The 14,776-nt window shown below is 28.2% G+C and overlaps 1 protein-coding gene across 1 annotated transcript; it reads right to left on the bottom strand.

Annotated features, from left to right (window-relative positions):
* Positions 1 to 6,253: 6,253 nt before the first annotated feature.
* LOC115033275 lies at positions 6,254 to 7,363 on the bottom strand. The gene has a single exon (XM_029485570.1). The coding sequence runs from the start codon at positions 7,304 to 7,306 to the stop codon at positions 6,950 to 6,952; it is 357 nt and encodes a 118-aa protein (XP_029341430.1). The 5' UTR covers positions 7,307 to 7,363; the 3' UTR covers positions 6,254 to 6,949.
* Positions 7,364 to 14,776: the final 7,413 nt, after the last annotated feature.

Below are 14,776 nucleotides of genomic sequence, written 5' to 3'. Positions count from 1 at the left end.
TGTATTTTATTGGTTCATTTAATTACATTTTTTTTTTTTGAAAAAAATTGTAATTTTAATTTAAAACAAACGTAAAATATAATAATTAATATGTTAATGAATTATTTGTAATATACAAGTGACAAAATTTAATGCCATAGAATTATTAGTTATATTGTATGGATGATGGATAAACATTCCGAACAAATAATATTTCAAAGTACACTTATAAAAATGTGCAACAGTGTTCTAACAATGCATTATTTAAAATAATGAAATACATAAAATTAAATTGTATTATATAATTCTGAGTGGAAAAATAAATGTATTAGTTCGAAAAGTATTATTTTTTTTTTATACATATTATCTGACATCCTCTCTGAAGTCCCTTGTAAGTCTTGCCAACCTATATTTTATAGCAATTTATAAATATCATAAATACAGTTGTAATTTTTTTTTTACACATTTAAGTTAAAATGTTGACAGAAATATACATAATATAATGAAAAAAAATTGAATGATTTTTCATCAAAGATTTTAGTTATTATATTGTAATTCGAAATAATTAATCAAAGAGACTTATATCTGACGTGACATCTTCGCTCCGAATCATTTTTCATTTTCAATGAATTTAACTAAAATTTAGCACGTCCATTACAGTGTACTATTTTTGTATTTTAAATGTATTTACTATTTGATAACAATTTAATAAATATTTAATATTTCGTAAAATATTAAAACATTTGCCAACAAATATGTAAATTGTATTATTACAAACAAAAACAAATTCTTCTTTATAACATCACAAAATGTTACTCACAAGATTAAACAGGTGAACAGTATCCAGTATGTCAAAAATATACCTAATCTTTTACTTATTTTTAAATGTATATAAAATGAACATTTGATATATTAGCGTGGATAACTCATCATCTACATCAAGTTTGTATTTTATTAACAGGGTATGATTAACAGCGTTTGTATTATATCACTAAACATCCAAAATCACTGTGTCAGGTGTGAAATATTCAAGTCACCATAACTATCACACGTCATCGTGGAGTTTCCACAAGACAAAAATCTAATAAACCATTTTCAATATTTTTACAATAATATAAAGTTTCTGCAACTCGTCCTTCTATTTTTCTAACTTAATGTTTTAACCTAATATATCAAATTATTAAATTCATTGTAAATAAGTGCCTAAATGTTTGATAAAATATAAAATTCGAATTTTAACCTAAACTTGTATAAAATGTTTACATATGTATGTAATCTAGTTAGAAATACAATTTTTTATTTTAAGAAATAGGAAAAAATTAAATATAATTTCTACTAATAAAACCAATTAATTTTGTGAAATATTTTAGAAAATTCTATCGTGTATGGGAAATGCTAATTTAAACATTCATGAAAACTGCATGTATCTACGGTCATTTTTTGTAGAGTCACATCAAAAACCAAAATCTATTTTGTGAATAACTGGTTTTCTCAGTTTTCCTTTATTTTTTTTTGTTTATTTCGGTGCTTTTTAAACCTACTAGAAATTAAACTACTTATCAGTTATCATGTACACAGACACAAAAAAAAAAAAAATAATAAAAAAAAAATCATTGTAAAATCCATAATTTCATCTCTCCGCTCAGAATCTAAAATTGTAAATCTTTTTCTCAAGGGAAGTCTGCAGGTAATACGTCTGTCATATAGAATGAATATAGGTAATGTAGTTACAAGAATATAGAGTTGGCCGTGTTAAATTATTTTGAGGAGTAAAATCTTAATGGATACGATGCCGTGTGACCATTATGAGATAAAAATAGTTATGAAATGAACCTATGATTTGTTATTTTATTACACTTAATTTGTAACAGCGAATCTTACTTTATAGATATATAAAGGGCGTCCATTATCAAGAGGTCTAATAATACATGCCTATTTGTATAAGATTAATTCATTGTAATATCAGGATAGGTTTAATATAGTAAAGTTCCTAAGTCATAATCATAAATGCTTTTGTTTTATTTCATATCAATAAAATATTGTATTGATGGAATTTTTTTTTTTTTTGGGCTATACATGGTCAATAATATAATAATAATTTGTAAATTCATTCTTGTATATACTATGGCAACTTTAAGTAAATTAAAATAAAATGATTTATGTTTCTATGATTAATATTTTTTGAATGGTAACAAAATAATTAAAATTGTTATATAATAAATTATTATTGTATTCCCACAACCATGTAGTGGATTACAAATGTGTGACACCGTTACATGTACTGTAAACTAGGAAGTATAATAATTTTTTGGGTTAGTCCATTACTGCACTGAATGCCTCAAATGTAAGTATCAATAATAATATAAAAAGGCTAAATATAATATTGTAGTCATCTGGGTACACATAAACACATACAATTGTTAGCATATACAAGGCACACACCAATACACAGTCCTGTAAAGTATTTAAGTAGAAGTATTCAAATACTTTTTTAAGTATTGAATAACTTTTTAAATACTTTCAGCATGAAGTATTTTGAATGGTATTTTAAATACTTTTTGGTATTGAATACTTTGGTTTTTTATTTCGAACATTTTATTTTTGTTCGAAATAATTGGTTGGAAAAATATTATTTTCATTATTCATATTATTTACAATAATAGAATAATAGTTTTATTTAATATTCTGTATTTCTGTGTAAGCCGAAACCCAAAGGTTTGTGAAAACCAGATTTCTAAAAATAGTTATTGAATATTGAATAGCAATATTCCCTTTAAAACTATTAGATAACTATTAGATTACCTACCTCCTATGTGTTTATATTACGATAATTAGAAACCCATTTTAAAAACCAAAAGTATTTGTAAAGTATTCCAAATACTTTTTCAAAGTATTTGAGTAGTATCTTAAATACTTAAAAAAAATGTATTTAAGTATTTATTCAAGTACTTTTTAAAAGTATTCTTTACTGGACTGCCAATACACCATATTGCCATGTCCGTTGGTTCAAGAACGAGTACAGCAACGGCCACTAAGGACCTCCAGATGACCATATGGTTCGGAAGTTTTTCGTTCTACTAAATTTAATATGTAGATAACTAAGATTTTTTATTTGTGTAATAATAAAACATTTCAACTGGAACTTAATATTTGATCTATCTTTACTGAATTTCCTAAGCTACAGTAAAAATATAATTCAAAGTGCTCTGAAAACTCTCACTGAGTTATCTAAATATAACAGGTCTCCTAACCTCGTTTCATTTTGGTGGAGGTGCCATATCAATTAACATCTGCAATTAGGTCAAGTATTAGGTTTCAGTGTTGGTCTTATTATTTAACTATTGTTTTAACTAATATTACGTGGAAGATATCGTATATGTACAATGTACATATGATATAGTTTTGTAAATGTTTAGTAGGTTTAATAACTCTTTGGTATATAAGGATCAAGGTGATATGCAACATATCACCTTGATCCTAGCATATCATATGCTAGTCATTAAATGAATGAAATCTAAGAGTTATTTGCTTTGGTACAATTTTAAAGTGTTTCAGAAAAAATATTACAGAGTAAAGGATTAGTTTTATTAAAGATATATTTTTTGTAAAATGAACATCTATAAACATATGAAACATATCTATGAACATCTTAAACAAGGTATACATGATTTTTTTTTCTTAAGAAGGAATATTGCAATATGTTTTTATAGGTAAGAGTACTATTTAATTATTAGAGAAGTATATAATAGAATAATACAGACGAGAGAAATTAGGATTAATTTATTTATTTTTTTGTTACAACTGAAAGAGCATTAGTCTTATTTACATTAAGGGAATTTTCGTTATAAAAAATGTAACTAAATTTTAAATTTTAATGAGCATATTATATTGTTGTTTTTTTTTTTTTTAATAAGAAAAGGAAAAGTTACAATTTTGCATAGCAGGTTAATATATAATATTAACAAATTTTACCTAACCGAATGGGGTAAAAAAGCAAAACATGTATTTTAAAGGAATTATTTAAGCCAAATATTTTCGTTGGTAAATTTTTAGAGAATATGGACAGTTTTATAAAAAAAATTTAAAGAATTGCAATAGTGAATAGAAAATGTCCCCTTAATCGAAAATAATTATTTGTATTAAGTATTGGAGGAGAGACATTTAGGTTGTAGTATTTCGCGCTGCTAGCAGACTGTAAATGCTTGAAGAAGTTGATTGTTAATTTCTTTATATAATCAGTTATAGATGGTAGGTGGAAGTCCGTGTGCAGTGCAACATTACGTATAAACCATGGGGCGTTAGATATTGTCCTAAGGACTTTAGATTGAAATATTTGTATTTTGTGTATATGGGTCTTGCACAATTTCCCAACACAGGGACTGCATATAAAAGTAGTGGTCGTAAAATTTGTTTGTATAGCAAAATAGAACATTTCCAGCTTAACGATGGTTGTCAGTTTATCAATGGATAAAGTATCTTTAGTCTCTGGTAGCCTTGTTGAAGTTTAGAGGTGATGTGTGGGTTCCAAGTTAGTTTCCTGTCTAATATTACGCCGAGATATTTGATACTAGGTGACCAAGGAATGCTATTGCCATACAGTTTTAAATTTCCAGGAGTTTTGGGACGACGATTAGTGAAAAGGACTGCTGTGCTTTTTTGAGAGTTCAGTTTTATTTTCCATTTATCTCCCCATTTTTAGATGTCATTCAGGTGGTCTGGATGTTTTTCGTCACTGTTTCAACGTCTGTAGAGCTTGAATATATTGCGTTGTCGTCGGCATAAAGTGCTATTTCAGTATTAATTGATGTAGGAAAGTCTGAAACATATAGGTTAAAAAGTAACGGAGACATTTTTGAACCTTGAGGTACACCTGCATTTATTAGTTTTATTTGTGAAGTAGTGTCGTTTATTGTTTATTGTTTATAGTGTCGTTTATTTATGTTTAATGTGAAAATATTTTCAAGAGTGTGGGCAAACAGTTCACATTTTTCCGAGTCAGTATTAAGGTAAGTACCACTCGCTTTTAAAGGGGGGGATTTCATTTGAGTTTGGTTTAATTAATCTTTTGGTCGCTGTCCATAGGTTTGAGTCTGCTGGGTGTATAGCAGATAAGTATTTTTGATAACTGTTAATTCTATGTTCCTCTAATTGGCTTTTAACCTCTTTCGTTATGTCATTTAATTTTTTTCGATCAAGTGGTTGTCTGTAAAATTGCCAGAGTCTTCTGGTTTGGTGTTTTGATTTGATTAATTTTAAAATGTTGAGGGGAAGTTGATTAGGACTATAATTTTACTATAATATTACCGTATTTTTTTTTTGCTAAGCATTCTTCGGCCGCTTGACATATATTTGATATATATTTCACGTAAATGTGTTACTGCAGTGTCTGCACTGTTAGTATTTAATATATTTTTAGGGATAATTAGATTTGTTGTGATGTGTTGCTTGAATTTTTGCCAATCTGCTTTACCGGTGATGAGTTTGCGGGTAGGAGTTGAGAACGATAAGGACGCACCTAATGTAATTTTTGGAGGTTTACAATGGTCCGAGTCGAATTCGAAAAGTGGTTCTTGGTGAATGGAAAAACGGATTGAATTTAGTATAATTACATCTAAAATATCAGGATTTCTACTTTGATCATATGGATAGTATGTGGGTGTGTCTGGAGCTGACAGTATCACAGGATTGCTTGCAAGGTATTTATATAGTTTACGTCCATTAGCGTTCATAGATTTGCAATTCCAAGTTGTATTGCTTACAATTTTATTTAGATCGATTACTAAAATAATTTTTTGATAGCTATTTAATAATTTTTCAAAGTCGTTTATATACATTTGAAAACTAGGTGATTGATAAGCACTAATTATTGTTGTAATTGATTGGTTTATTGTAATAGATATTGCGACTGCTTCGAAAGTTTGTATAGCAGGTAGATATGTTTGTTGATGTTTTATTTTGGATTTGATTATTATAGCAACATCACCAGAAGGTCGAACAGCTAGCCTATCTTTGCGATAAGTAGTATAACCATTGAATTTAATTTTATCGCTAGCAATTAGATGCGTTTCACTCACACATGCAATATCAACATTATGTGCCGATAAGAACGCTGCAAATGTGTTTCAATTTTTCTTGATTCCATTAGCATTCCAATTTATGATAACTAGTTTAAGATTATTTATAATATTAGACGACATTTATATTATTTAATAGAGCAGGTAGATTTTCGATGACTTTTTTAATAATTTGTAAACTTAATAAGTTCGTTGGTGATATTTGAGTTATTTAATTCTTCATCTTGTTGAAGATTGGTTTTTTTATTTTTAGTTTTGTCAGCATAGGTTGGAGTATTGCTTGTGTTGGGATTTGTTTGGTTTAAAACTGGGTTTTGGGGATTTTTGATAACCGTATTGGTTATGGATTGGATATTTTTGTTATCGTATACACAACTCTGTTGTGTAATGTGTTTAGGAGTGTTCTTGGATAGTTGGGAGGTACTTTTTTTATTTTTTATTTGATTGTATATTTTACAACCTCTATAATTAGCAGGGGGATTTTCATTACAATTGACACACTATACAGGTGGACTGTTTTTTTCCTTAGTGCATTCAGAGTAATGGTGGTTTTCTAAGCATTTGACACATCTAGGGGGGAGATTGCAGAAGTTTTTTGTGTGTTGGAAACGTTGGCAGTTTTTGCATTGTGGTATGGACGAATCGCTTTTGCGACTCTCGACCGAGATAACGCAATGAAGGAGGCGATCAAGTGAAAATATGTTTTTCTCGGATTTGTCTAGTAATACAGTAACGATTGGTATAGGAGATTTGTAACGATTTTGGAGACGTGTGACCGATGTGACATTACATTTTAGTTCAACGAGGGCCGAAAAAATGGTTTCTTCGGGAATAGAAGTAGGTATATTTCTGATTATTACAGATAGGTTTCTTTCCTCAGGAAGTTGATAGGTGTGTTATTTAATGTTTTCTTCAGATAAGTATTTTGTGATTGTACGGTAGTCGTTAACTGTTGATAAGTTCAACTTAAAGAAAATATTATTGTTAATTATATTAAAATTGTCTAATATCAAAGGTGTAATCTTATTTAGGAACTCAATATAGTCGACAATATCATAAATATATAGTGGGGGAATTTTTTGAACCATTTGAATCACCTCTACAGGATCCATGTCAGTTTTCTCTGAGTTGTCATCATTTGTATTGTCAAGATTTGCGAGAGGAGAGTATTTATTCTTGTGCGCATGCCCCGAAGAAAGAGCCTCGCTGCTAGAACGTTTGTTACCCGATTGGGAAGCATTGGCTTTTACCATGTTTGCACCATGCACTGAACTATTGATTTAGAAACACGCGCGACGGTAGATAAGCGAGCGAAATACGTAAACACAACCGGTTGCGATGTACGCCGCACGAAGACTGGGTTATGTTTATTTATAGTGTGAACCTATCTACCCACCTAATACTCATATTTATTATAACTTAAGTTTACTTAATAGTAATAATTAATGTATGTACCATGCCATTCGAAAAGGACTCATATAAAATATTTATAAATTATGAATTCTATATTTGGCTTTGTTAGTCCTATGTACCTACAGTCTATATATTATAATGTATTGACTGTATGAACATACCCTATTTTATGTTCGAATAATTTAAGTGTAATATATTAAAAGTTTTAACTTTTAAATAAAAAAAATGGTAGTATGTGTGGTAAATTTGCATTTTCTCTTAGTAGAAAATGAACAACATTTTGTGTTTTATTATTTTATAATCAATGGTAAATATTAAAAAATATATTTTCTGGATATAAAAACCATTTTGATTATTAATTAATTAGTACTTAATGTAACTGTTCATCATAATACTCATAAATTAACTTTAACCATAAAACCAGTTTCATTTTATTCTCTCTTTCTCGAGTTTACATAATATATTGTATACTTTAAATACTAAATGGTACTAGGTTAGAATATATAAGTGAGAAATTGTCTTTTTTAAAATTTAACATTGAGTGTAAATTTTGAATTTTCCACTTCTTGTAGAAAATGGTTTGGATTATAAAGATTAAATGCATTAAAGTATTGATCACAATTACCTCTGTTTGTTCTTTATTTCCACTTCAAAATGTTTGACACCTGTTGCCGCTGCCATTTTTTCAAAAGGAATTAGTTTAACTTGTATGAAATTATGGACCAGTATTTTGTGTTTTGTGCGATTATGCCTAGAATGTTTGCAAAATTCCATCTCTATAAGTATGTAGTATATTTCTTACACTTACAAGTGAATTCTCTGCTGAATGTGGATGAGGGTGATGAAGTCAATTTTGGTGTTAATTGTGCTAATTTATATCATAAACAAGCCTCCAAAACTTATCCGAGATGGCGAACACTTTGTTTTATCGTCATCGACCAAGTTTTCGGAGATAGCGAGTTTTCTATTTTTCTTCAGGATGGTTGAAAGAAGAGGAAAATACTATGGCTTTTGTTCCATGATGCGAGTCTTGTTTTTGCGGCAAGCCATTACCGATAAGGGGCCAAGGCCAATTACTGAAAGAGTTGATACTAGAACCATAGCCCTTATAAATACTGGTTGAGCTTATAGTTTTTGTTCGTTGATTTAAGTGGACTGCGTGCGGTGGAGCAAATACTGAGTGACATGATTTAACCAAACCACGCTAACCTACTCTGATGGGTTAAATTACTGTTTATGTTTAAGGATTAGAAAGAACTCTTTCTAGAATTTAGATAATCTAGAACAGTGCGTTGTTATTACGTTGAAATCAAAATGGACGATTTACGATGTGTCTTATGTCCAGGATACGCAGATCTCATGTGGGTGGGTTTTGACAAAGGACTAAGAAGAAAACTTGACTGAATTTAAACTGATTGTGGTGGTAAAAAAACAATTATCATATACTAAGTCGTATAACACGAAAAAACGTTAGTTAGGTAACTTTACTACAATCATATTATGTATAGGGATAGGTAGATATACCTATTAGACATACATATTAGTAATCTAGATTCTATATATTCGTTAATAGTTACATTTTAACTTCATGGTTATGAATAATTTTTACTATTTTAAAATGATTTTTAATGTAAATTCATATAATATAAAATATTACATAATTATATTACATACGGATCTACGTAATGAGTAATGATCATACATTTTTTTCACTAGTGAAACCGTGTTTTAAATGCCGTGTTTTGATTTCAGGTGTTTTTTTTTTTTTATATTATAAGATTATATAGGTGTCAAGCCTCTAGCCTACCATAATAATTATTAATTATGCACCCCTAAAACCTGTTCAGATGTTAGTTTCCTTATTATTTGAATTAATTTGTTTCAACACATAGACGTATTTAAATTGGTGGATTTTGATAATGCAGTACATGGTAATATTACACAAACTTACACATATTACAAACTTATAATTTTATATTATTTAAGTATATATTAACAATAATTAGAATTTATTATTTTAATTTAAATATAGCATAGCCTTGTGCAAAACCAAACGGTTTACAACACTACAGACTGATTGATCAATGACCATCCTAACAGACGCAGACACCAACACGACCATAACAACATGTTTTTTATTGGCTCATCATTTTACTTTAATTATTAATGTAAAATTAAAATAAAATAAAAATTATAAAAATTCTTTGTAAAAAAATAAATTGCAATCTATGTAGTAGATATATCATAGTAAAATCGGTATGGGTATAATATCTCTTCAAGTTTTTCTTATTGTTTATGTATTTTCTACAAGTAACACAACAGTACTATCATTTGTACTTCCATGAACGTGTGCCATTGTATTATATTGTTACATGTAGAATACGTCATGGTAGTTGGTATCCTACGTGCCACGAAGAATATTCATATTCCTATAATTCAGTAGACTCCTATCATATGCCACCACTTCCTCTGTTATGAGACGATTGTTTTACGAATCTCCTCATATTCCCTTCCCTCGACTATAATATATGCTGTACAGTAAATATGCTTTTAGAATTTAAATTGTCAATATATTATAATAATATAGCATACTATATTGTATGCATGTGCAGCAATGTGAATAGTAAACAATACAAATTATACTCAATAAAAGTTAGTTATATTATGATAAATTTGTCCTAAACAATGTGTAACAGATGAAGTAACGGATAAACGTATACCTATAGGTACTTATGTCTTAGTAAGAATATTGTTAATCTAATAGAGAAATAATATTATCATTATTTGGTTGTGATTAGTCTGGTTGATGTATTATAGATGTGTCATAAAATAATATACAAGGTTAAATATTGTGATTGTGTGAACATTATTGAGTACGTGTATCGATGTATTATATGTATTGTTATATAACTGAAAGAGATGAAAGATAGAAATCTAAACCTAAAAAATTAAAGTAAAATTCCCTAAATAATAATAATGGGAAATCGTGAAATTTTGACGAGTTTCGCCACTGCTTATATATCGAATTTCCAGTCAAATGGACGCAGTGCAACGTGAACTTTTAGGTAGCTATCCTAAAAAGTGTTTAAAATAAAAAAATAAATCATAAATCATCGATGAACCGACAACTTCTCATTCGTTCAACGCGCGTGGAGTATAAAGAAATCGAGTTATTTTACTTGGGCGGTTTTGTGTATAAAATAAATATAACCGATAACTATACTTTTTTTTTTTTTGGTAGAAATACCGTGCTCTCCTGCACAATATTATCAATATTGAAGTTTTTTTTTCGAATATTTGTAAACATTACATGGTAAGGTATAGCTACATACGCCGGACAAAGAATAGCGTTCGTGAAAAACAGAAAAAGGAACATTAAAAATAAATAAACAAAAATAACGTTATTTGAAACCGCTCGTCTAAACTCGATTTATCTGCACTTCACCATCGTACACGTGAGTCGTTTATGAACATATTATTATAAAATCTACCCATTTTTATTTAACTTTTTAGGTTTGATCGAGCGTATTTTTCTTGTGTTAAAAAGAAATCGTTAGTTTTTTTGTTTTAACACGCTCTCGCACGCACACATACGTATTTCATCATTTTTGTGCTAACCAAAAGATATTTTTATGATGGATTAACCTCTTTCCCTTCCACCGTATAAAAATTCCCCACATCAACACCCTCCAGTAATCTCGGTTCGTAGTAATCAACTTCTTTATTTCGTGCCCAAACACATAAAATTACACATTGCTCATATTAGAGATCATTTTTGCCGTCTTAGCAACGGATTAAAGATGTGAATAGATAGTTACAATGGAATATACCTTATCCATTTTTTATCTTAGATATATTAATATAATTGTCTATACGTCTGTTTAATGCCTAATACATAGTTTATTTTTCAATATATAAAATTTTGTAATATATCATATCATAAAAAAAAAAATAATATTTTTGTTAAATTGTATTGTATACATATAGTTTTTATGATTGATGTTTTTCATAATTTTATACAATTTGTCTAGAATGCATTATTACATTTTTGTTTTTTGTCATGCACTTTTGCAAAAGTACAAAATGTGATATTTTGGTTAAACCTTAAGGGGATTCGATACCGTGATTTTCTGTTTTTGTCTAACACAGTATATGACATAGTATATCTTAAACGTATTTTTTGCAAACATCCAATTGACCTATTGAAGCAATGCGAATTCTAAAAACAGATTTAAATTTATCGTCAAGTCTACTTGGAGTCGACTTTCCCACATGTTTGATATTAGTCCCCAAATTCCTATAAATGTCATATTAAAAAAAAGTATTTAAAAATAAAATTGTCGTATTTTAATTTTTGGAGAAGTGAAAACTGAAAATCAATAAATCAAAAATGTGAGAAAGTCGATTTCAATTAGACTTAACGACAAATTCAAATCTGGTTTTAGAAGTCTTATCGCTTCATTCGATCAATTGATATGATTGGCAAAGAACCAGTCTAAAATCCAATTTCGCGTGTGTGTTAGACAAAAACAGAAAATCACGGTATCGAATCCCCTTAAAATTTACATTTATGTTGGTTGTAATTATAATAATTTGATCTGTTACCTAATATGAAGGCTGTTAGATTTAGTGATATCGTGCATAGGTATATTAATAGAATAAATATGAATAGATAAAACATTTTGATGAAATAGTTTTAAAATAGTTTTGGTATTGTAGAGCATTTTCCACAAACAAATATTATGTATGCATTAAGAATTCCATATCATATTTCTTTTTTTGGGACCGTTCTCTGAGCATTTGAGATTTATTATAGTCTAGGTAGGTAGAAAGGTATTATTGTAGGACAGTTGTGTGTACAGTTTAACCGTCGAACTTGTACAACTTAGAAACTCTTAAATCTAAGGAAAAAACACAAAAATCAAGTTTGTATCTCATCTTTGTTTAATTAAGTGTTGTACTATAATAATTATAAACACCAATAATGGCTCGTAAGTAATTTTAAATAAATAAAATATATATTTTCAACAATTTAATTGAAGATTAACAATGGAGATGCGTAGAAATACAATTTTTCTCTATTCAAACAACATATATTAAGTACTTTATATGTGTGAAGAGATAATTAATGTTCTAAATTGTCCTAATTTAGTCTTCTGATGTTAGTTGTAAATAAGTTAAAATATTATTTCCTGACAATTACAATCATTTGAAAAAATTTAAAAGCATAAACCACAATAACTTAAAAATACCAAATTTATTAAAATTGTAAGAATATTTACAATTTTACATGTATAAAATCTTAAATCTATATTATTTTTATTAAGGGGATCGCAGCCACACGTATTTTTTTATATGTTTCAGTCCAATAAACGGTGGTAAATTACACATACTTCGGAACGTCTAATTTTAATTTTTTATACAATATGTATGAACTCCTTGACAAAATATCTAAGCTTTTTAGGAGGTTAATTTTCAATTTTCAATTTTAAAAGACCTTAAAATAAGATTTTTTTTCCAAATTCCCAATGTAATAATAACTCTACATTTGTATTTATTTTGAGGAAATCTGATTTTAAAACAAGAAAGTGATTCCTTAAAAGCATAGTCTTGAAGCTTATAAACTCAACCATTATTTTCAAAATTACAATCGTACTTCAGGAAGTTTGTATTGTTATGCAAACAAGAATATTTTCATTTTTCACATGCGCGAGAGTTGCATCCGGCGGTGGTTGTGACATTACAGCGATTTTCGGAAATACACTCTAATTTTCATTTACTACTCACGCATAGCCCAAATGGTTATGTCATGTGAATTGCCTAAACATTACTCCTTAAAACATGATACGCTAGAGCTCCCTTCATCTAATAAACAACTAATAAAATTAATAATGCTTAACGAAAAAATCAAACCAAAGAACTCAACTGTTATAATAATTATGAATTATATAGTGACAAGTGTTATCACTTTCACCTACCATACAGCAGAGTGGTTACGTACTTTACCCCCCCCCCCCCTTTTAAGCTTGACGAGCTTGTGGTTGTGGTGGTTAATTATTATTTAGTGATACCTAACAAAACGTCAAACTTTAATGGTAACCACTATTTAATAATCATATAATAGTCTTGATAAAATAACTACAGTGATATTAATCTAAGACGAAAAAATTAAATTAGGTCATCGTTATACTTTACATGTAGATATAATCAGTGATTATCGATATTAACAATCAGATATGCGTTTATTACTGTAATAAATTTATGATGTGATTAATTTAGTAGGTACACAAAATATTTACTATAAAAGCATAGTGTACAACAATGAACAAAAAAAACATACTTACATTATTCAAATAATTTATTGTCATTAACTGTTTGCATTTCACAGATTAAAACAAAATGTAAATGCTCTTTCAATTATTGACACGCTAATGTAAACGACCCGAAATATTTTTAATTTTAAAGTTATACTTTAAATTTCTCCTTTATAATAATTATAAGAAAATTCATAAATTTTTGTATCGAATTTGTATTCAAAAAGCTCACGTTTTTCTAATTTAAATACTTCATAGTGAAATCTACTATCACATAAAATATGGACAGGTACCCGTATTATAAACAAGTCGCAGCTCAGAATCTAAAGAGAAGATTATATTTAATAATATGTATTTAATTATTAATTTAAATATGATATTCACACTCAGTGGCGTATGTACGGAGTGATATGCCCTCCCCCACCCCCGTGAACCTAATTTGTACGCAATACATCATGTATATAGTAACATGAATACAATTATAGTAATATTATACACATTTTAATATAGTGTTTTTACTCTAGTGCGTTATTTTGTCTCTTATTTCGTTGTAGTAATTCCCAACTAAATAGCATACCTACCTATTCTATATTATATACTATTTGATATAGAATATAAATATATAATTATATAAACTAAATTCTATCATACGCATACTTTTTTGAGGATAATATTACGACAAATTCAATATACCTAAGTTTATATATAAATTAGTTCTATACATTAAACATTTTTGTCGTTATTCTCTTAAATATTTATATTTTTTTATGTATAATATATTAATTTGTATGAAATAACTATTATAAGGACAAGTAAATAACGTATTTGGCCATGCGATAATGTTATAATGTTTAAAATGCTCGTCTAAAAACAGGCCATCTAAAAAAACTGAAAAGTGTCGAAGAAATTACATTGCACGACAGTTAATGTATAATTATATTATAAGCCCATAGTATATTATGATATTAAGAATAAACAAAAACTAGAAAACTTGCT

This window comes from Acyrthosiphon pisum, chromosome X (assembly GCF_005508785.2).
Source record: "Acyrthosiphon pisum isolate AL4f chromosome X, pea_aphid_22Mar2018_4r6ur, whole genome shotgun sequence".
Lineage (NCBI taxonomy): Eukaryota > Metazoa > Arthropoda > Insecta > Hemiptera > Aphididae > Acyrthosiphon > Acyrthosiphon pisum.
Note: the sequence above shows the minus strand (reverse complement) of the source record. Positions and strands in the feature narration are given on the sequence as shown.

Coding starts and splice junctions, on each gene's coding strand:
- LOC115033275 (XM_029485570.1), bottom strand. CDS start 7,306: ATGGTAAAAGCCAATGCTTCCCAATCGGGTAACAAACGTTCTAGCAGC.